Raw genomic sequence first — 25743 nt, forward strand, 5'->3', positions numbered from 1 at the left:
TTTCCGCGGGGCCTCTCTTTTGCCACCTCTTTTACGGGCTTGTACCCAGTCCCTTATGAGGTTGACTTTTTTGGATAAATGCAACCTCATATCTCCGAATCTCCTCATGATCTGATCCTGGGTCCTCTGGACGTCACACACCAATCTAACCGCATTGGTGATAGACTCCCAGAGGGCCTTCTTAACAGGCGCATCTGTTGAACTCCTCTTGTTCCCAAACAGCTGGGGATAAAAGTCCTTGACGGCGTGGACCAGTGCAGCGCTCTCCTCCTTGGTGAACCTGGGAACTGACATGCCTGCTCGGTTTGATAATAATATATAAATATATCAATATATATACTGCCTGCAGGCATTAGAGAACTGACAAAGATGGCAACGTGTAATGGACTTTTATATGGTGAAGTAAACATGAGATGCACCATGGGACAAGTTATCTGTACATCTGATTGGATAAAAGTTTGAAATATTGTTAGAATGTCTGTGAGACCATCCTGACTCAAGTTGTGTTTGTGTGATGAACTCTGATTGGCCGTTCCTTAATGTTTCATATCTTAGTAACTTCCTTACACATACCGCTTGGTGGTGCTGTTACTTAATTTTTCATGTAGACTTATTTGTAACTCATGGGCCTGTCATGCGGATATGTGTGACGCAGATTTAATATCCGTGATCCGTTAAATATTAATGATTGGGACTTCCGGTGGGCGGAGCTAGCGGCTGGCAGCAGGAGTTCAGAGCTCCGGGATTCTGCTTCATATTAATGGTGTTATTTGCTGCCAGCCAGCTTTCCCCACGACGCTGCCTTGCTGGGTTGCCCTCTACGGTACCCCATCCGGCCCAAGAACCATCGTGAAGGGCAGAAAATCGCCCTTGCCTCGGAGGTCAAAATCGAACTGCGCCATACGGCGCGAGCGGTAACGCTGACCGGCGCCATATTGGAAGAGCTCCCCCCTTCACCTCAGTGCCAACTTCAACTCAGAACGGACCTTACAAGTGGACCGGCCTCGAATGTGGTAATCGGTGGGATCAGGTGAGAGGCGGTAACACCGCGAACTATTACATAACTGGTTAGAACCGCTCCACCTCAAAGTATAACCGTATGAGGCCCTGATAACGGACTCCCTGGAAAGTATCCCATGCATGCCCATAAGAGATTGCTGCACACTCCGTAAAAGTAATGTGGATGCACTGGTGTAAACTCAGATAAATCAGCTTTAACTTACAACAAGGCACAACCTCACTTCCCTACAGGGAGACAAACTTGTTATTAAGTGTTCAGCAGAGGGATATCGGCCTTCTCATACCCCAGTAATTGCTAAGGGGAGAGCGCATAAACACCTGCTCTGCTTGAAAACTGAACATTGGGACAATCCCTGCATAAACTGTATATTGATCTAAACAGACTTTTCCTATACAGACTCTTTTCACCTTATAGCTGGTATAGCTCAATTTTTTAGGATTGTATTTCTGATCCATCAGCCCAAAGCCGCTCCACCTCAAACTATAACCGTGTGAGGCCCTGATAACGGACTCCCCGGAAAGTATTCTATGCATGCCCATAAGAGATTGCTGCACACTCCGTAAAAGTAATGTGGATGCACTAATGTAAACTCAGATCAATCAGCTTTATCCTACAACAAGGCACAACCTCACTTCCATACAGGGAGATAAACTTGTTATTAAGTTTTTCAGCAAGGGGATATCGGCCTTCTCACGCCCTAGTAGTTGCTAAGGGGGGAGCGCATAAATACCTGCTCTGCTTGAGAGCTGATCATTGGGACAGTTTCTGCATAAACCGCATATTGATCTATACAGATTTTTTTTTCCTATACAGACTCTTCTCACCTCATAGCTGGTATAGCTCAATTTTTTAGGATTGTATTTCTGATCCATCAGCCCTGATTAAGCCTGCTACATAAGACAGAAAAGGAAAAGAAAAATCACCTTTGTTTGCATAGTTGGTACAGCTAAATTTTTTATTTCACACCTGCATTTTGCCATGTGATATCTGCAAATTCAAAATCTGTGTCTTCATTTCCTCCATTTTCCCTCCACATATCTACTTTGATTGCTGCAATACACAGTGCAACAGCGCCCTCTGGTGATTTGCACACAGTGTTATACCATTCCTAGTAACTGTCTGTATTTTGTTCTATGAAAGTGGACGAGTACTTTCACAGGCTGCCCTCGCCTTTAGGTGGCACAATGAGTCACAGATCAAAGAATCAGGAAAAAAAACAAAAGCCTCTGATAGAAACGCAGGCAAACCCATCATTTGCAGATGCTGAAGGCAGTATTTCAGGAGCTCACTCTTCACTCCTACAGGAGCTCAAGGCTTTCTTTTTACCAAAAATGGATAGCTTGCAGGCTGGTGTGGACACCTTAACCAGTGAGGTGCGGCTCTTCTCCACTCGCATGTCGGCCGCGGAACAAAGAATTTCAGGGGTTGAAGACAGACAGCAGGAATCTGAGGTTTCTTTAAAACGCCTACTGAAACAAAATCAACAGCTAATAGACAAGGTGGAGGACCTAGAAAACCGCTGCAGGCGAAATAATCTACGAATCATAGGAGTTCCTGAATCCATTAAAGATAAAGAATTACTAGAATTTGCTGCCTTGACTCTCCCGAAAATCCTGGGCCTGCCCCAGGACTGTTTACCTCTGGACATTGAAAGATCTCACCGCATAGGCCCCAACAGATATCTAGAAAATTCCAAGGAGAGGCCACGACAAGTAATCTTTAGATGCTTAAATTTCCAGGATAAGCTTGCACTCCTGCGAGCCTACAGGGCGGCTAAGGAAGTCATCTTTGAAGATCACCGTCTCTTACTTTTGCAAGACTTTTCAGTTGAGGTCACTAAGAGACGTAAGGACTTTGCATCTATCTGCTCTACACTGCATGATCAGGGACGTAAATTTGCACTCATGTTTCCAGCTACCTTGAAAATTCAGAGCCTTTCAGGCCCTAAAACCTTTCATATGCCTGCGGCAGCACAGGCATACCTGGCATCAGAGCGGAGACAGGACAATGGCTGATGAGACTCTCTTAAGTATTATCGTTTAAAAATTTCTTTTCATATGCATCATGTTGATTACATTATGTATCTTGCTCTGGCGGGTCCTGTGGCTCTGGTCATGTTTGCCAATTTTGGCTGTGGCCGGAGGCACGGTTCCGCACATGGCAACTTGTTCTCTCTGTTATTACACTACCTGTTCAGGTTCATGTTTGTATCTACATTGCACTGTTAAGGCTGGGAAATATTATGCAGCATACTTAAACCTTAGTTCTAATATGCATGTTATTAAAACAGTTCACAGCTACCGCTGGTCTCCCCTGGGTCCCCTAGTAGGCTTAATTTTTGGCCTATCCCTCACAAATCCAAGCGGAGACCCTCTGTCCACCACTTGCCTTTTGATCGATGCAGATTATGATATCCCTATTATGTTTGGGCCCCAGGGCATCGACACCGAATATAAAAAACATAGTTCCCTACCTTTAAGCCCATATACATTTCCACCTGACTACCTAAGGCCTATTCATCTGCCCCTGCCAATTGTAGGAATTCCTGGTAAATTTTCTCATTTTAAACTCACACTAAACATTCCAGGGCTCTGTGTGATTTTGCTGCTTCATGTCCCCTCCCCCAAGAGCAGAACTTTAGTTCTAAGATGTTATGCTCCCTGCTATCATGCTATGTTTTTGTTCATCAAATGGTTCTTTTATAAACAGACTACCTCTGGGATGATATCTATTGACATTACTACTATCATGGGTATTGACCTCTTACTTATACAAATTGTAAACATTGCTGTGTGTTCTTATCTCTTTTGTAGCGATTGCTGGATTGGGACCTGGAGGCCTCCGGACCCCCCTCCTTCATCACGTCATCCTGCCCTGAGGACACACCTATGTTTTTCCATAACTGTAAGTCACCTATTACTACCTACACTCCAGACACCACAGGGGACACTTGCTAGGACACTACCTATTAGGTCGTGCCCTCTCCACCCTTACACTCTGTGGACATGACTCTTCCCCTTAAAATTATAGCGTGGAACGTAGGGGGCATCACATCCCCGGCAAAGAGAAGTAGGATTCTCCACCACTTACACTCACTGAAGGCTGACATTGCTATGCTCCAGGAGACAAAATTGACAGTTGAGGAACATGCGAAGTTAAAAATCAGATGGGTAGGACAGGTCCTCAGCTCCCCTACAGAGGGCAGGAAAAGAGGAGTTGCCATCCTAGTGCGAAAGGGTTTAGCGGCCTCATTATCAGCAGTGAACATTGACAAAAAGGGACGATACATAGTCGCATCACTCCAGACCAATGCACATACATATACTCTCTGTAATGTTTATGGCCCTAATGAGCATGATCCCCCCTTTTGGACAAATTTATTGGCGATATTGGCCACACAGAGTGCCCCTCTAATAGTAGGAGGGGATTTTAATTTGGCTCAGGCTCTTCCGCTAGATAGGTTTAGAGATCCCTCAGCATATGGTTCTTTCAAAACACACGTAATCCGCTACAAACGTGAAGTATCCTTGATTGGATCCTTCAAGGAGACTCTGGGTTTGCTAGATGTCTGGAGAGCAAGGAACCCGGATGAGAGGGATTTCACTTGCCTCTCAAAAACATACCATACTATGTCGCGTATTGATTATTTCCTAACTGCCTCAAGCATAATGCCACACATCTTATCTACTTATATTGGCCCAGTCACCTTATCAGATCACGCCCCAATCACCCTGATACTGCAACCACATTCCCCCAGACCTCCAAACAGAACTTGGAGATTTCCTCTCCACCTATACAACAACATTGAGTTCCGTAGACACTTAAAGGCATCCTGGACGCATTATGCATCTGACAATGCTTGTCATTTGGGTACGCCAGACCTGTTCTGGCACGCCTCAAAAGCGGTGATGAGAGGTCATATAACCTCCTTTGCAACACACCATAAAAAGCAACTTACGAGGGTAGATGAGACTCTCCTTGCTCAACTTACTACGGCTTACAATAACTACTTACATGCCCCCACGCCAACATCTAGGCAATCTTACTACGATCTCAAACAGACAAGGGATACTTTCTTAGCCCAACAAGACAATAAGGTCAATATTCACAGACAGGGTCGCTATTACCGACATGGTAACAGGGCTGGTAAACTGCTGGCCAAACTAGTTCATTTCTATAAACCCAAGTCCCAAATCCTAGCCATTAATTCTAAGGGTACCCTCACCGCCAACGCCAAGGAGATTATGACTGAATTTGTAGACTATTACACTTCCCTGTACTCTAAACAACCTATCCATATAGAAGCCAAGCGTGCCTTTTGGGACGCAGTAAAACTCCCCTCTCTTACAGAAGAGCAGTCTTCCCTGTTAAATTCTCCTATAAGTCCCCAGGAGGTTCTCAGGGCTATACGACAAAGCAAACTGGGTAAAGCAGCAGGCCCGGATGGGTTACCTGCAGAATATCTTAAGTTACTAGAGGAGGAATTAGCACCAATTCTCTCATCCTTGTATTCTGCTTACCTGGCGGGCACTGAACAACTAAATGATAGATTCTCTGAGGCTAATATCTGTCTCCTTTTGAAACCTGATAGAGATCCCACTCAGACTTCTTCATATCGTCCAATCTCCCTATTAAATGGGGATTATAAACTCCTAACAAAAATCTTAGCGGACAGGTTGGCAAAGGTTCTTCCACATATAGTTCATGCAGATCAAACGGGTTTTGTAAAGGGCAGATCCTCAGTTATTAACATTAGAAAGACTCTAGGCGTCGTGTCCCATTACTGGTACAACACACATACACAATCTCCATCCCAACTACCAGACGCATGCCTTCTAGCACTAGATGCTGAGAAGGCGTTTGACCGGATCGAGTGGGATCACTTACATACGTCACTGTCGCGCTTTGGTATGCAGGGTGACTTTCCCAGCTTTTTACAAAGATTATACTCAGCCCCTAAGGCCTCTCTTATAATCAATGGAGGGCTCTCTCCTTCCTTTACGTTACAACGGGGTACGAGACAGGGATGTCCCCTCTCCCCTCTCCTTTTCGATTTAGCAATCGAACCCCTGGCGTCCTACATCAGGCAACAATGCGCCGGCTTAGATATATGTGGCCAAAAGCAGCATCTATCACTTTACGCCGATGACCTACTGCTCTTTGTGGGTGATCCTGGTTCCAATTTACACCCTCTTCTGAAAGTTATTGATGATTTTGGCAAGTTTTCGGGGTACAAGATCAACATTGACAAATCGGAGGCCACCTGGTTGCAAAACTCCCGAAACATGACCCTAGCAGATTTTGGTCTTAAGACTACTCAGGGTAGTTTTAAATACTTAGGCATATGGATACATGTTAACCCACATATGTTATACTCTTTGAATCTTGCTGGGACTATAGGTGACATCAAGCAAATGCTGCTGAGTTGGATGAAACTCCCCCTTTCTCTTTCGGGTAGGGTACACCTTTTTAAAATGGTGGCCCTGCCCAAACTTCTTTATCCATTACAGATGTTGCCTCTCCTCCTCACTCAAAAGGATGCGACATCTTTGCAAACTGCCATTGGAAACTTTGTTTGGCAGGGCAGAAAACATAGAATAGGCAGGACTCCCTTGTCAATGACAGTGGAAGGAGGGGGGCTCCGTCTTCCTAATATAATATGGTATAACTGGGCGGCTCTCTCTAGATTTGCATTGGACTGGCTGGTAGGGAAAAACTATTATACTGTCCCTGACCTGGAGTCTAACATCATTAAACCACTGCATTTAGCTTATCTGCCTCATGCACATTTGAAATCTCTATCCCCGTTCATTCAAAACCATATATTGTTTATGGATCCTCTAAGAGCCTGGACCAAGATTTGTAGACTCTGGGGTATACAACGTTCAGCTAGTAAATATCTCCCGATCCAGGGTAATTTGGACTTCCTCCCCGGGTACACCACGCAAGCATTTCAGACATGGCAACAATTACAACTCACACGACTGCATCAACTTTTCCGACCCCTGACTCTAGAAATACTGCCCTTCCAAGACCTGAAATCACGTTATAACCTCCCGCACACACACAAGTTTGCATACTTTCAATGCCGACACTACGTATCCACCTTGATTTCAGAGGGACTCCTCTCTGTAGAAGCCTCCAATTTAGATACATTGAGTGCGCTGGCGAAGTTAGGCCCTCTGAGGCTGTCACATACATATAACTTGCTGATCCGTCACTCTAAGGATCATGTGCTTCATGGCATGGTATCAAAGTGGTCCCATTATGGGGAGCTAGAGATTGACCCGGTATTGATTACCACAAGTTTCGAGAGGGCACACCAAAGTACTATTTCTGCAAAATTGAGGGAATCACACCTGAAATTCTTACATCAAGCTTACATCACTCCTGGCCTAAGGGCTAAATGGGTTGGAGGAGCACTCAACTCCTGTAGTAAATGCCGCCTTGAATCTCCTGATTGGGTACACCTACTCTGGAGTTGCCCTAAATTACAAAAATTTTGGCAAAAAATTGCGTACTGGCTATCCAAATTAACTAAACAAACTGTGTCCCTCTCGGCACAACATGTGATCTTTCTGACACCTAGAGATCAGACATACAAGCACGACATTTTTATAAATACCACACTCATGTTAGCTAAACAAATTATCCTGAGAGAGTGGACAGGGGACCGTAACTTACCTTTTCAACACTTACTTAAAACAATTCATGATCAGATGCTGATTGAGCAGGCAGATACTAGGGGGGACCCTGAGAAAAGAGTCAAGAGATTTCTCCTTAAATGGGAGGCTTACTTGCTGCACCTACCTGACATAGTAAGAGATAGGGTTCTGCTTCCTTTTAAAAATAGCCAATATGTTTTAAATGAAAACCTCAGAGGAAATTGGTGTCTATCCACGGATCAGACCCGTGAGTGACCTGCATATCGAGGGAGGGGGGACCCGGAGGTACTCTGGGTAAGTATGGCTGCTATATGTTATTTTTTTTTTTTCTTTCTTTCTCTTCCTTTCTTCTCTTTCTTTCATTTTTCTTTGTATGTTATTATCTTTCTTCCTTGCTCTTAGCTGATATGTTTCCTTTCTCGATTTCTCCTCTTTTTCTTTGGTTGATTGTAAAAAATGTTCTTAGAAAAAAGTTGAGTCCCAGGACATACATGATGATCACATATACTTATTGTATTCCTTTGCTGGTATGCTTTGATATAACATGCTCTGAAAACTGTTTTGTTCTGCAGGTGACCACTTTGTCACACCTGCATTATTATGACTGCATTTACCATGTATGACTCGGATTCTTTTCTATAAATAAAGTTTAAAAAATAAAAAAAAATATTAATGATTAAATACTCTTTAAAATCTAATACTGTCACATTATTAAATGTTGTATACATTTCTCGCTTTAATAACGGTCTGTTTCTTTAATACAAATACACATTTAATATTGTATGTCTTTATTGTTCTTTAAATAAATTTGTTGACTTATTGAAAATTATTGACATTGCTCTATTAAATGTATTTATAATGCACATTGATTGTGTGCTATTGCGTGACATTAGACTCTAATGTTTAAAGATGCTAATCTGGTGTTTCAAGATGCGTTTCCCACGCAATATTTCTTAATGTTCAAATTCCGGTTAGAATGTCAGTAACTTTGATAATCTGTTTATAAATGTTAAACTACATGTTTGTTTGTTATTAGCAAATAAACCTCGAGCTTGTATTTCTCTGAAGTGCTCATATATGTTATTGTGCAATGGCGTCTTTAGTTTTAAATATACATTACAAACAAACAATTGTATCAAATGATCTGTAGAGATAGAAGATTGTTTAGACTTTAAAATGTAAATAAATTTATCTTATTATTTAGATATCCTCAACAGAAGAAATTTCAATGCACATGGTTGAGCCAATCACATAAGGCATCTCTGTGCATCCACCAATCTTCATCTACTGAGCCGATCTCGATATGCTTTTCAAGCAAAGTATGTCAAGATAGGAAGATAAGTAAATACACTATTTAAAGCTCTTAAAGGGACACTGTCCAAACAAATTTAGCATTGGTGATTGAGCATGAAATGTTAATCAACTTTATTATTTAATCCGATTATCAAATGTTAACAGTTATCTTGTTATGTTTCTTTGCAAATCAATAATGATATTTTATATTACGGACAATTGTTTAAAAAAAACCTGGGTTGTCCTTGACGATTGTTGGATCAATTATTCCAAACAAAACAAGCAAGTTCTGTCCAGAGTACTGAAGCAAATAAATTATCTTTTTAATGCCTTTATTTTAAAGTAATGATAGCAACATCACAAGGAGCATTCATAATACAAGACAATTTTTAAAGTTGCTTAAAATAGAATACTCATTCTGAATGTATAAATCATTAATTTTTTAACTGTCTACCTTTAAGTATATTTTTAGTTCATGTCCCTTTAAAGAAACATTTCACAATAATGCTTAAAATATCATAAACCTAGGCACCTTCCTTTTGCTAAATTAGTCTAACATATGAGTAAAGCAAATTTAGATTAACTTCTAGATTGTTTTACACACTGACTGAAATATTTATTAAAGGAGGTATTTTGGAGCCTTCAGCTTAGAGGGACATTAAGCTATATGTTATGTATGCATTTTGTATAATATTCTAATATTTGACCAACTTAATATGTTTTGTTATTCAATCATTATATTGTAATTATATATATTCTTGGATTAAATACATCTCTACATAGGCTATTTTGATGCTGATTGTTGTTTGCATATAGATGCCTTATGTAATTGACTAAGATATGTGCATTGATGTATTTTTTGAAAAGTATATTTAAAGACTGAATGTAATTCTATATTACTTTATAAATATGTTTAAATTCTTGTATGATATTTTTAAAAATCTATACACAATATACTTTGTGAATGTCCCTTTAAGGACCCAAACATTTGGAATGTTGATTTAACATTGACAAAATAAACTAAAGGGGACTTAAAATTCTATATAGATATTTGATGTCTAACCCAAGAGGTAAGATTTTAAAAAATACATAATATTACTAAGTATAGTTAAATGACTCCACTAGAAAATTACATAGATTAACCTGGCATCCAATAACTAGCTTGTGAAAAATATCAAGTTAAATGACCTACCATTTATAAATGTAAAAATTAAAAGAATTTAGAAAATAATGTTTTGAGATACCTAAGGAAGATACAAGATCTTATAAAATTAATTTTAAATTCAACAACACTGTCACTTTAATGTAATTGAACCACTTCACCTTCTTAAAAGTTAAAATAAAAAACTTTTGAATACATATCCAAAATTAATTTAATATCTACATTTTCAAAAGAAAAGCATCGAAGGATCTCACTCCCCAATTAATGTTATAAAAGATATTTTAATGTAATATTCTCGGAATCAGTTGATTTTCTAATATTAATGCATTATTTGATCTTATGCATGTGCTTGTCAAATAGCCAACTACCAGTCATGGGAGTCCAACTTTTATTTATTGACAGATTATATTGATATTTAGTATAATCTGTTCAAAAGAATGTATTTAATAATAAAATGTTTATTATTAACATGTAAAAATTAAAAAATAAAAGTTTATCGAAAAAATAAAAATATTCCTGGAAGTCATCAGATGCCAATCTGAAATGACAAATAAAAAAATGGAACAAAGTTAATACACACGTTGTCAAATATTCATAAAATACATTTAAAATCATCTTGTGTCTATGCTCTAACTTTGTTCAACATTTTTGAAAGATAATTATTAAATTGATTTAAAAAAAAAAAAAAACATACACCATTATATTGTTGATTAAAAATTCTATTTAAATATCCAAATTTCTAATTATACATAATAATGTATATCACATTTCAACAATATATGTATGCTGAACATAAATGTAATATTTCATGTCCATTCAAATACCTCTATATCAACTATAATATGTATTCCTTTTTCGGATTGTGATCCCTAAATATCTAATGATGAAATAAGTATGACTAATGTATGTAAGCTAACAATAATCAACATTCTTCATGTGATTCTTAACTAGCATGCACCAACCTGGATAATGCATGGTCTTTGAAAGTCAATTCAGGTGTAAACAGTTGATCTTCAATAGGTGTCTTATTCATCAGTTCATTAAATAGAGGACTGGGAAATACCATCTAAAAAAGTAAAATCATCTAAGTGTCTGATTGTGATCCCTAAATATATAATTTAGAACTAAATATGACTAATGTATGTAAGCTACTAATATTCAACAGTCTTCACTAGCATGCATTGGTACACCAACCTGGACAATGCATGGTCTTTGAAAGTCAATTCAGGGGTAAACAGTTGATCTTCAATAGGTGTCTTATTCATCAGTTCATTAAATAGAGGACTGGGAAATACCATCTACAAATTAGAAAATCATCTAAGTGTCTCCAATAGGATGTCTCCACAGCCTTATTTTATCAAATAGTTTTCACTTACCATGTGAACATGTCTTTGTATGGTTTTCAAGGTCAGCAGAATTGAAAGATAATGCGAGACATGATCCCATTGGTATACTTCAATTTCAATCTTGGCTTTTTCCCCAATGTCAGTCTGGGCAATCTTCACTGTCAGGCTTCTAATTGTTCCATTTCAGTCTTTAGATTAAGTCATCTCCCTAATGGAAGAAATATTTTTAATAAAATTCATACAAGTGTGTGAATCAGTTCTGTACCCCTCTCCCACCCCCCATTTCATAATAAATTTCTGTCACTAGCTTACTAAGCGTGTGTATCAACTTGTGTTATTTTCTATCAAGTGTGAAGATGAGTCATATTGATCAGAACAAACCTCTAATGTGTGACATTGAACCATAGTCTAGAGGATCCCTTTCTGAGTATGTACATTTTAAGTAATGTGTAAACTAAATTCTATTTTTGAAAATGTATGCCATATGATGTATTTGTGTACAATTCATGCCAGCAACAGTCCATACATTTCTACTTACCATCTGATGTCCTCTTTAAAAACCAGGTGGCAAAGACTCGCTACAGGACCCAATGCCCAGAGCATCACCTATATTAATAAATGAAAAATATTTTTAACATTTGATCAATACTAACATGTTTGCACAATTCTCTACTTGTCATTTCCCTAGAGTTCACATCTATTGAAAATACTCCAGTCTAACTTCTATTCTTTACCGTCTAAAGTGGCGGTTGATGACGTCTGCTCTGACATCGAGTCCCTCGTCCTGGAATTCCCCCTCTAGAACAGGATCATCCTCCTCATCTCTGAGGAGGTCTCTGTCCACCGTGACGGACTGCAGCATCCCAGCCCGCTGTGCAATATTATGCAGGACGCTACAGGCTACAACGATCTTAGCCACCTTCTTTGGGTTGTACTGGAGTGCTCCTCCAGAACGGTCCAGGCACCTGAATCTCATCTTCAGGAGCCCGAACATCCTTTCAACCACCGCCCTGGTTCTCTTATGAGCCCTATTGTAGCGCTCCTCAGACACATCAGTCGGGCTACGCAAGGGGGTAATGAGCCAAGGCCGGCTCATGTACCCAGAATCACCTATAAATTATGAACAGAACATAATTCAAACAGAATCCTTAAAATAGTATATTGTTTTAGAAATAATTTTTTGGACACGATAATCCATATTAAAAGTTTTTTCAGAAACATCCAAAAAAAAAGTTCTATATTATTCTGTATCTTGCCATTTCAGCTAAGACATGCTACATATGCGTATTTCTCCTAAACCAAACCTTGTGTAAAATGCTAACTACATGGTTACATTGCATTCTCTATCTGAGCACTTAAGGTAAGACATGCTACATATCTGCATTGAACTAAAAGTAGACATTAGCGGAAAGAGACAATGACATGGTTAAATTGCATGAGCTAATATCTTCCCATTTCAGCTAAGACATGCTACATATGCGTATTTCTCCTAAACCAAACCTTGTGTAAAATGCTAACTACATGGTTACATTGCATTCTCTATCTGAGCACTTAAGGTAAGACATGCTACATATCTGCATTGAACTAAAAGTACACATTAGCGGAAAGAGACAATGACATGGTTAAATTGCATGAGCTAATATCTTCCCATTTCAGCTAAGACATGCTACATATGCGTATTTCTCCTAAACCAAACCTTGTGTAAAATGCTAAATACATGGTTACATTGCATTTTCTATCAGAGCATTTAAGGTAAGACATGCTACATATCTGCATTGAACTAAAAGTACACATTAGCGGAAAGAGACAATGACATGGTTAAATTGCATGAGCTAATATCTTCCCATTTCAGCTAAGACATGCTACATATGCGTATTTCTCCTAAACCAAACCTTGTGTAAAATGCAAACTACATGGTTACATTGCATTCTCTATCTGAGCATTTAAGGTAAGACATGCTACATATCTGCATTGAACTAAAAGTAGACATTAGCGGAAAGAGACAATGACATGGTTACATTGCATGAGCTAATATCTTCCCATTTCAGCTAAGACATGCTACATATGCGTATTTCTCCTAAAAAATAAATTGTGTAAAATGCTAAATACATGGTTACATTGCATTCTCTGAGCATTTAAGGTATGACATGCTACATATCTGCATTTAAATAAAAGTAAACATTAGCGTCGGTAAATAAAAAATGGTTAAATTGCATCCTATAGATGAACATGACGCTAACATTTTAAAACTACAGTGGCAATTGTCAAACTAATTAAACATGTTGTGCACAAATACTCACCAACGAGATAACCAGGGGGCATTTGTCTTTCCTCAAACTGTCTCCACAGGGACGACAGAGAGAGGATGCGGGCATCATGACAAGCACCTGCAAAATTCGCACACACATGCATAATCCTCATCCGTGCGTCACAAACATACTGCACGTTGAGGCTATGAAAAAGTTTGCGATTTCTGAAGGGCAAGTCATCAATTGGAGCACGCAGCGCAATGTGGGTACAATCTATGGCTCCCAAGACATTGGGCAATTGAGCAATATCAAAGAATTCCCGCTTCAGGCGCCTCCAATCACCATCATTCTGTGGGAATCCTATGTATTGCTTACTGATACGTACCATGGCGTCCAGAAAGTTATCAAACACCACAGAGAATGTACCTTGAGCCAGGCCATGCATGTACAGTTCTCCGGATTGAAAACTCCCGGAGGCCAGGACGTAAAGACAACTTAGCATCTTACTCATGCCGGGAACAGCAGTCCTTATTTGTATACGTGGCTCCAAATGAGGTTTAAGAAGCTCGTAAAGGCCAATGAGCTGTTCGCGATCGAGCCGATACTTATCAAAAACCTCAAAGTCACTCATGTTTTCCAAGGTGGGTCTCACCCTGTAGACACGAGGACCTCGAACCAGACGACCCCTTCGTCTCGGTCTGAGCCGCCGAGGCTGCCTGATTCGACCAACAGCTAGTTCGCCAATAGCAGCACCAGCAGTGTCTACCATGTCATCATCATCCATCTTTCAAAACAGCGTAACAAGGTATGCACTTGATCTGATGTGGATCACAAGTGATGCATTGGCCATGTTGTTTGTGGGATTTATAGTACAATTAGTCCAATGGTAGTAAGTTTGTAATGATTGCTGATTGTATTCACCTGTTTGTATGTGAGCGGCGCGAATGCTTTCACAGTGGGCGTTTTTTTTTTTTGGATGAAATGTTGTTTTCACCCAATGAATCTCAATGTGAAAGTGTCAAATATCACACATACAGTGCATGTTTGTAATGTTTGATCATATGCGTAATCAATATTTCTTAAACGCGATCTTATAGTAACAAGCACACGTCCAGGCTAACATGAATGAAAGTGCATAGTTGTGTATAATGTGCATCGAATGTGATCGATCAATGTTGCTGCAACATTGTTTGTAAACGATAAAGTAACATCTGCCATCTGTAGTATTGTATATATAAGTGATTGCCGAGCTGTCAATATTGTATGCGTCCCTTTAAAATCGCAATAATAATTCCGAACTTCTCGTCTGCCATCTGTAGTATTGTATATATAAGTGATTGCCGAGCTGTCAATATTGTATGCGTCCCTTTAAAATCGCAATAATAATTCCGAACTTCCCGTCTCCATCTGTAGTATTGTATATATAAGTGATTGCCGAGCTGTCAATATTGTATGCGTCCCTTTCAAATCGCAATAATAATTCCGAACTTCCCGTCTGCCATCTGTAGTATTGTATATATAAGTGATTGCCGAGCTGTCAATATTGTATGCGTCCCTTTAAAATCGCAATAATAATTCCGAACTTCCCGTCTGCCATCTGTAGTATTGTATATATAAGTGATTGCCGAGCTGTCAATATTGTATGCGTCCCTTTAAAATCGCAATAATAATTCCGAACTTCCCGTCTGCCATCTGTAGTATTGTATATATAAGTGATTGCCGAGCTGTCAATATTGTATGCGTCCCATTCAAATGGCACTAATACTGAAGCACTTCCGGCTGCCATCTGTAGTATTGTATATATAAGTGATTGCCGAGATGTCAATAGTGTATGCGTCCCATTCAAATGGCACTAATACTGAATAACTTCCGGCTGTCATCTGTAGTATTATATATATAAGTGATTTGCGATCTGACAATATTTCTTAATTGTCCCATTGAAATTTCAATAATAATGCTGTTCCAAACTGTTGTTTACGTATATGTTGTATTGTAGTATTGAGTGTTAAAGTTCCTAAAGGGGCGGTACAGTGGTGAATCTGTGTTGTGTATGGTTGAATCTTCTAATGACGTCATGATATTATTAAAGGGACACTGTAAGTAAATATTTTCTATGCCTGTTACTAACTAACTACCCCAAATACGCTTTTTATCAATAGCATTTCATTAACATATCTCTACCGTATATCAGAAATCTTGTCTGCAAATTTAATTGTTTTCCAAACCCACTCCGTGGGTATCCTTTGCTCTGTACCAATCCGTTTACAATACCTAGGTTTCAAAATGGCGCTTTAAACACAAAGTTATTGGTTTAAGTATTTTGAACACGCAGTGCTGAAAATAGTGGGCAGGATAACGTGACAGCATCGGCAAATAAAAGATATAACTTTTAGAACGTTATGAAACTTCGTTTTGGAGAAAATATAGGTCAGTAGGTTTTAATTAATGTTTATTAACTTTAATATGTTAGTTGTTTAGCTTAAAAATTATAACAGAAAGTAATCCTTTAACCTGTCTATGTAGTTGTGAAATCCTCATTGTGTTGTTGTATTGTTCTACATTGTTATTGTGTGCTGAATAAAATCTAAATGTGTGCTTTGTGGTTGCGCGATGGGTGATGCGTGTTATGTACATGTACGTATATATTGTGATTGTGTCCCACATATGCTGACTTCTATATAGCGGTGTGGCATTGTTGTTCCTTCCCATAAAGTGACATCTGTAATCTGGTGTAATGATGTTCTTGTTGTACGTAATTCCTAATGGTTTCTGGTGATGGAATCATGATGTTAAAAGTACAGTAAAATCCATATGTTGTGTTTTATGATTCCTCTAGAGAATGTAATGTGTTTGTCCCCCATCATTTGAATGCACATGTATGAGTGAATGTTAAAAGTAATATATGTGCATCCATGAGTGATCATGTGTTAAGCCTATGTAGATATGCAGTTGCTGAAAGCATATGAGTTGAATAACTGAAATGCAATAATAAAGGTAAATGAGAGGTGTTTCCCATTGTGTACTGTTTGTGAATCCAGAAATGTTTACTGAATTTTTTTTAAAGTTTAAATGTAATTTTATTTAAATAATAATGTGTTACTAGTGATGTGGATTTGTAGTTGATGTAATCTAAAAGTGTGAAACAATTTAATGGTGTTGTGAATATTCAATAATTAAAATCCATAAATCCACCATAGGGAAATAGTCATTTCTTAATCTATTTATCATAGCTGGGTCTAACGCATGAAATCATGTATTTTCTAGCGCTGGTATTTTGAGTTTTTCAGTCTACGCTATTTGCGTGCGTTAGGGAAATGAGGGTTTCGCGTGCACGAGCACGTCTTCCCAATAGAAGTCAATGGAGGTTCTAAATATTTAAAAAAAAAAATTCTAAGACTGGTTTTCCTCGTAAAGTGAGTGACGTCATGAGCTTGTGTGAAAAAGTAAATAAATCGTGTTCTTTTTGTAATAAATAAATAATTGTTGTATGTCATGTGGTGTATATTGTTTGTATGCATCGATGAGTGTATTTTGTGATAATGTTATTAGTTAGATGTAGGTATATGAGGGTCTTTTCCCGTGTGTCAATGTAAGTCAATGGGAAAATGGATTTGTGTTGTTTTTTTTCAAACACCCGAGATCTCGCAACTTTAATCCTTTGTATTTTGCTGAAAAATTATTAAATATGAAAAATAAACATAGTGTAGTGTTTGTATGAGTGTAAATGTACTTTGTGTAATATTTTTAATTTGATTCGTTGAATTTTTTTTTGTCGGTATATGTTTACTACTGGGTCTGAGGTGTCGGCAGAAATATGAGCGTTAGGTGATTTTGGAGTGGCGGTAAATAAACTCTAAATACCGGAGTCCGTAAGAAACCCGCGTTAGGAGCCTCTAACGCTGGTTTTCACGGCTAACGCCGAACTCTAAATCTAGGCCTATATGTTTATAATACTATTTTTACACAAAAAATGGAAGAATTGTTACTTTTGTCAATTTGGGTTTCAAAATAATTTTAAATCAATTTTACATAAATGTCATTATTCTAAAGAGTATGAGGGCTATGATATATTGCTTATAAATAAAAAACAACAACAATGGGATATTTAAAGGACCAGTAAATACAGTAGATTTGCATAATCAACAAATGCATGATAAAAACACAATACAATAACACTTAGTTTAAACTTCAAATGAGTAGTAGATTTTTTTTCTGTCAAATGTCAAACTTATGTCTATCTCCACTCCCCACTGCATCATGTGACTGCAATCAGCCAATCACAAATGCATAAATGTATATTCAGTGAATTTGTACACATGCTCAGTAAGAGCTGAAGACTGTGCACATTTTGTTAATGGAAGTACATTGTAAAGTTGTTTAAAATTGCATGCTCTATAAGAATCATTAAATCCCAGAACCTATCTCTGGATAGGATCCCCACTTTCTCCATCTTTTCCTATTCTCTTCCTTTCTACCATTTTTTTATTTTCTACTTATTTTGGGTGTATTATGGTTTAGGCCAACCAGGCCCATGCCTAGGGCAGCAGATTTGGAGAAGATGGGGAGCCACACTTTTTGCATATTGCCCCTTTAAATTTGGTGTCCGCACTTCCACTTGGTTACTAAAATGTAGCCTGGAACGGCGGAATGCTTTGTAGGCTGCACAACTGGGAACTCGTATTCCCAGTATGTCGCGCGGTTAGTCACTGTACTCTTTCTGGGTGAGTTTGCAGTAGTGCTGCTTCTTTTCCCACTTTCCAGTCCCCACATTGACAGGCAGCATGGGGACTGAAGCTGCTGTAACAAATTGCATTGGAGTTGGCTGCCTGCATGCTGAAGTCACGGTTTAGGGCAGGCATAACCTGGGAATGGAGGCTGCTTAGCCAGTGGTAATCCACAAGGCCCGCAGCATTGAGTACTGCTAAGTTACCGGGGATATGATGGCTGGGGGCTAATGTGGACTCACAGGGACTCCAGGTCACAGTAAGTTTGTTAATTAACTGGGGGAGCCGCTGCCATACTTGTGTTCTCAGGGGGGAGGTTCGAGCAGGGGTGCTACAGGAAGCTGGCATGGAGGTGGTGGGCTGCTGTGATAACAGGATTCTTGGTTCTTGTTTGATAATTGGCAAGCTGGTTAGAAGGGGAGAAATGGTAGCATCTGGAGCTGTTACCTTGTGAGGCTTCTTGTAGTGAGAAATCATCTCACATGGGACATAGTAGGAAAAATATACAGACAGTGCAAGACTGGCAATCACAAGACACTGAAAAATGCATAACCAAGATAGTGTGTGCTGTGTGTGCAGTGTTTTTGTGTGCGAGGTGTATGTGCTAAAAAAAGTCCTAAATCGAGGCGGGGGGGGGGGGGCAGGGGGCAGCAGAATTTTAAATGACTAGGGCAGCACAAAACCTAAATACGCCACTGGCTATTAGGTACATACTAACTAATAATTTAGGATCACACGGTCATGGTGGGTTTACAGGAGAACTGGGTTTGTCTTTCTTTGCCTCATTGCTCTAGGAGTAAAGAATAGTTTTTTGATATAGTTGTATCTGTATGTATTTCTGTTACAGCTGCCAATACTTTTTTAAACATTTTTTTTTCCAACTAAATCTCTGTGCTATTGTTGATGATAAGGGCAGTTTATATTTGTTCATTGTAGTCTTAAAAACCTAATAAAAATAGAAATCCCATATTGCGATGTTGCAAAATCAAATGTTATCTTGGGAAGATAAAAATATATATATATTGTAATGTTTACAAGCAGAATATGATCTAACTAAAATGTTAATATTGTGATGTTAAATAGTGAAAATCCATTGCTTGTCGTTAAATACAGAATCCTTTTTTCTGATGTTTATACTTTTTAATATCTTTTTGTTAAATATATTGGATATAATTTGCACCACCCTGGTTAAAACAAATACAGTATATTTTTTATTATACATACACTACCTTATTATCAATTTCTTTGATCAGAGATAATATTGATGCTTCTTTCTCTTTGAGTGATGCTTTGAGCGCTAGGTTTTCTTTCTGCAGTGCTTGCAACAGAGACAAGTTGTCACCATCTGAAGATACCTACAGTGAGAAATAAAGAAGTTTTATATATATATGTTTCTATCTATCTGTCTGTCTATCTTTCTCTTTATCATCTATCTATATATCTCTATCATCTTTCTATCTATCTATCTATCTATCTATCTATCTACCACATATTAACATCTCACAGAATATATTTTTCTCTGCTGCTAACAGAAACACAATTTAGCTTCTCTATTCTGATATTAATTAAAAAACAACACTGAGAAAACCAAAATATCTGATATTTTGTAGTTCTTGTAGACATTTTAAATTCCTGTCTTCAAGTTACAAATTGTATGGTCATTAATTCTAATTATAACTGCGCTCTTGAGCTTGTACTATTCTTGCGCCCCCCCCCCCTACATAAAAAGGACCTGAAAAGTCAAAAGGAAACTTTCATGGCCTAGCTGGTGGCTACACACATATGCCTTGTGTCACTGGCTTACCAGATGTGTTCAGCTAGTAATACATTGTTGTTCTGGAGCTGACTATTTTACGAGTTGTGCGTTCATGCTTTAACGCTGAAAAAAATGGCCATTTCAGCATTAAAACAGCACCGCAGCCATTACAAGTCTTGTTGGTATAGCTGTACCACAAGCCTTTTAGCCTGTACCGCAACGTCAGTCCCGCACACGTAAAAATTACGCAGACACTATCCGTACCGCCATCTGAGAGCAGTAGTTATGAGTTTTACACTACAAATTTGTTACATAAAACTCATAACTAAACTGCTACAAGTACACTAAACACCCATAAACTACCTATTAACCCCTAAACCGAGGCCCTCCCGCATCGCAAACACTATATTAAATTTATTAACCCCTAATCTGCCGCTCCCGACATCGCCGCCACTAATAAAATTTATTGATTTATGATGAATCATCAAATAGAATGAGAGCTGCTTAAATCCTATTGGCTGATTTGAACAGTCAATAGGATTTTAGCAGCTCTAATTCCTATTGGCTGATTCAAATGTTTGCAAGGGACGCCATCTTGAATCGTGTACCTTGCATTGAAGATTAAGGGGCCTATTTATCATATGTCTGTCGGACCTGATCCGACACTGCGGATCAGGTCCGACAGACATCGCTGAATGCGGAGAGCAATACGCTCTCCGTATTCAGCATTGCACCAGCAGCTCTTGTGAGCTGCTGGTGCAACGCCGCACCCTGCAGACTCACGGCCAATCGGCCGTCAGCAGGGGGTGTCAATCAACCTGAATGTACTTGATCGGGTTGATTTTCGGCGATTCCTGTCTGCCTCATCAGAGCAGGCGGACAGGGTTATGGAGCAGCGGTCTTTAGACCGCTGCTCCATAACTTGTGTTTCTGGCGAGTCTGAAGACTCACCATAAACACGGGCCCACAAGCTCCTTACGGAGCTTGATAAATGGGCCCCATAGTGTACAGCGGCGACCGTATGAAGAGGATGCTCTACGCCGGATGTCTTCAGGATGGACCAGTTTGCCCCGCCGGGTTTAAGATAGAAGATGCCATCTAGATGAAGATAGAAGAGGCTGCCTGGATGAAGATTGTTCAAGCGGGACTTCAAAAACTGTAAGTGGATCGTCGGAGGTTAGTGTTTTTTTAAGGTTTTTTTGGGTGTTTTTTTTCTGTCAAATTTCAAACTTATGTCTATCTCCACTCCCCACTGCATCATGTGACTGCAATCAGCCAATCACAAATGCATACATGTATATTCAGTGAATTTGTACACATGCTCAGTAAGAGCTGAAGACTGTGCAGTTTTGGAGAAGATGGGGAGCCACCCTTTTCATATCGCGAAAAGCCGTCTGTTTCAAAACTTGTAATGGCTGCACTATAGGGGGTTAAATAAGCAACTTTTGTTGTGTTCATTAATTTCCCTATAGCGCGCATAACTCGTAATCTAGCTATATGTTTGTAACCCCTTTTAATTACTTAGTTTTATGCAAGCAATAAAGCAATCATAAAATGTCCTAATGCATTGGAGTATTTACTTTGTGCACTTATATGTCCCAGCTTTTCTGGCTATGTGGAAAAAGTTTGCTTCTGCTTCTTTTTACTCTCTGCCACCTCAGAAGTGGCAAGATCACTCATCCCTACACTCATTCATTCAGGGGGATTGACGTTCCCTGCTCTACCGCAATAGGTTACGCTGGAGAAGGGCGCTGCATTGCCCAAGATTCCTCTCTATAACTCTGTCTTCATTGACAGTGGTGACCTGTATTCTAGGGAACCAAGTGATCCCTTATTTGAAAGAAGGTATTCTCCTCTTTCAAATGAGGGGTTAGTTACAAATCTAACATTAATAAGAATCCCATGTGTCAGGGGCTGGTGCAGAGGCTGAGATATGGGCTCTCACACACTTTGCTAATCCTGCACAGAGTGATGGTGTCACAGGACATTTGGAGCAGAGTAAGTACTAAAGGTACTTTTTAACCTTCACACAAAAAAAATGGATAACATCCTGGTTACTTTAAAATGTAATTAAAATAGTTAATGATTTTCCAAAAAATGTCACCTAATTAGAACAGAATGTTAATAATTAATAAAACAGAGAAGATCCTAAACCCAGTTACTATGAATAAAAGTAAATACAAGAAGTAAGAGCTCCTGTAACTGAAACCGCTGTGAGGCCCACTCACTGTGAATTGAAAACAGCCGGTGTTTCACCAGCCGAAAAACAACACGCCACCCACAGCGTGCATAACATAAACAAATAGGAATGTTCCAGGCAAGTGAGTAGGTCGACTTTCAAGGCCACAATATCACCATTGCACTAGTGTAAAGTTAAAAACTCCAACTTTTTATTGACAAACTTCAAAACTTACAATTTGCAGAGGACACAAACGAAGGAGTGTAAGAGGACACAGCCTACGTCAGCTGACGCGTTTCACGCCTTGATGGCGCATTCTCAAAGACAGTGTAGTGGATACGGGCAGAGCACTGCTTTTTAAACTCTATTGGAACACCCCATTGAAAGCTCTGACCAATGATGGTACCAGCCTCTACTGCACTGTATTGCGTAGGTAAACACTCAATACTTTAGACAAAAAACACTTACTACTACTAAAAACACAGAATAAAAAGTTAAAATTTGTTATTTTGAAAGAAAAAGAAAAAGTAACATCGGAAAAGGTATCCAAATAATGAATATATGTAGGCTTATATTGCTTAGATCGTTATTGTGGAATGTAGACATTTATATATTATGGAGCAATACTAAATGTACTATTTTGGAGTTCTAAATATAATTAATAATATATATCTCTGATACCCATCGACAAATGTACATATATAGTAAATATGTTTGGAGTCACATATATATATACCAAAATAATAGCTAAGGAAAAAGGCAATATTGTAACCTTTGGTTGCCCCTAATAGTATATTTGTGTGCCAAATAATTAGGTAGTGGAAAAAAGTATTAAGGGCCCTGATACAGCTCTATGTCCCATCTTAGATTTATGCCAAATGGTTCCCTTGTATTTAATTTATATATCCACTGGACCTCTCTATCCAGTAGTCATTTAAATCTATGTCTTCCTCTTACATAAAAGGGGACAAAGTCTATTGCCTGAAACCTAAGTGTTTTTTTCCCTTCTAAATGTTTACTAAAATGTTTGGCCATTGGGGTTTTTGGAGGGTCCTTCTCAATAGAGGAAAGATGTTCCCTTATTCGGGCCTTGAGGTTGCAACTCGCACAACCTGTATATTGTTTATTACAAACTGTGCATGTAATTAAATACACAACATATTTTGAACAACAATCTAATCTGAAATTCATATTGAACCTATTTAGTTCTACGGTGGAGATAAAATCTTTACCCACAATTGCGTGTTCACATGTCATGCATGGATGTCTACCATATCTGAAAAAAACTTTTTTTAGAGAGCCATGATTCTCTGCCTAATTGTTGTTGTTTGTATACATAGTTAATAACCTGGGATCCTATGGTTGGAGCTCTCTTGGGTAAATATTTACATCCCTTTTCCAAAATGTAATTCATTTTTGGGTCCAACCTTAGAATATCTAGGTTTGATTTCACTATGTGGACAATTTGTTGGAATTGATTACTGAAAGGTGTGACAAAGTATACTTCTTGGAATTTTTTTTCTTTTTTTTTTTTTTTGGCCTTGTTCCTGCTACCCTTTAGAAGTTTAGACTTATCCAAAACCCTCACCTGTGCTCTTAGCATCATAAGGTTTTCTTTATTATATCCTCTACATTCTAATCGATTGACTAGGTCTAGAGAATGTTCATCATACTTTGATATTGTATTACATAGTCTTCTAATTCTGATCAATTGATCTTTGGGGATCGTGTGTATGACATGTTTTGGATGACAGGAATCCGCCCTCAATATTGTGTTCCCTGTTATACTTTTCCTGTATAATTCAGTATTTACAGTGTTGGATCTGGTTAATTGGATGTCCAGATATTCTATACATTTATCACTAACCTTGTAAGTAAACTCCAAGTTGGCTTCATTATCATGAAGGACTCCACCTGTAGACCCGTGCCATTCCATACTATTATTAAATCGTCAATATACCTTGCATATACTTTAATTTTTTTGTGAAAAAATGCTATTATCACCAAAGATATATGACAATTCAAACCATCCCATGTAGAGATTGGCATAGGTGGGGCAAATGTTGCCCCCATTGCCGTGCCACAGGTCTGCAGGTAGAATCCTCCATCGAAAAGAAAAAAATGATGTGTTAGCAGGAACTTTAAAACCTCCAAAACAAAGTAAATCAAATCATTCGAAAAAGTACTTTTTAGTAGAAGGTAATATCTCACGGCTTCTATACCTAATTCATGTGGGATACAAGAGTATAGTGAACTCACAACACATATTCTGAAGAAATTGGAAAACTTTCCTTGGGATAGTAACTATAAGTCTCTCACTGTTGATGTATCTATAATAAATCCTGGTAGATTTTTGACAAAAGGCTGTAACAAATTGTCAAGCCATTCACCCCAATTTTCTCCCAATGACCCTTCGCCCGATACTATTGCTCTCCCCAGAGGAGACTTAGGCTCTTTGTTTATTTTTGGTACTAATCTAAAGTTAGCTAATTTCGATAAGGTCTGTATAAGTAGTCACACAGGGACTTGTCCAAAACAACCAAATGGAGACCCCAATCCAATAGTTTACGGAGCTCCAATTGGAATTGTTTAGTGGGATCCCTAGGCAGTTGTCTATAAGCCTACATATATTCATTATTTGGATACCTTTTCCAATGTAACTTTTTCTTTTTCTTTCAAAATAACAAATTTTAACTTTTGATTCTGTGTTTTTAGTAGTAGTAAGTGTTTTTTGTCTAAAGTATTGAGTGTTTACCTACGCAATACAGTGCAGTAGAGGCTGGTACCGGATCTGTACCATCATTAGTCAGAACGTTCAATGGCGTGTTCCCATAGAGTTTAAAAAGCAGCGCTCTGCCCGTATCCACTATACTGTCTTTGAGAAAGCGCCATCAAGGTGTGAAATGCATCAGATGACGTAGGCTGTGTCCTCTTACCTACACTCCTCCGTTTGTGTCCTCTGCAAATTGTAAGTTTTTAAGTTTGTCAATAAAAAGTCTGAGTTTTTAACTTTACACTAGTGCAATGGTGATATTGTGGCCTTGAAAGTCGACCTACTCACTTGCCTGGAACATTCCTCTTTGTTTATACTATGAATGAAAGTTACATGTTTTAAACAGATACTAGAAGTCTATCGATGAGGCATTGTGACACTAATTTGCATACACTTACCCAGAATCCCCTGAAACTAGATATGTGCATTCGGCAGTTTCGATCACTGCCGAATACAAAAGTAGGAGGCTGCTTTTGGTATTTGTCTCTTTTCGAAGCCGATTTACACAGAGCTTAGTGTGTTTCACCCGCACAAGAGGCACAAAACTGCCGAATGCACATCTCTTATGGTAACAC

At 38.7% G+C, this 25743-nt stretch overlaps 1 protein-coding gene across 2 annotated transcripts in view; it reads right to left on the reverse strand.

Annotated features, from left to right (window-relative positions):
- The window catches only part of LOC128657658 (uveal autoantigen with coiled-coil domains and ankyrin repeats), a 72191-nt gene that overhangs the window by 26760 nt on the left and 19688 nt on the right, over positions 1–25743 (reverse strand). For both annotated transcript variants that reach the window (XM_053712046.1, XM_053712045.1), the window contains exon 2: positions 19690–19815. In XM_053712046.1, coding sequence (XP_053568021.1) covers positions 19690–19815 — 126 coding nt within the window. The remainder of the gene's footprint in view (positions 1–19689; positions 19816–25743) is intronic.

This window comes from Bombina bombina, chromosome 4, assembly GCF_027579735.1.
Source record: "Bombina bombina isolate aBomBom1 chromosome 4, aBomBom1.pri, whole genome shotgun sequence".
NCBI classification, from domain to species: Eukaryota; Metazoa; Chordata; class Amphibia; order Anura; family Bombinatoridae; genus Bombina; species Bombina bombina.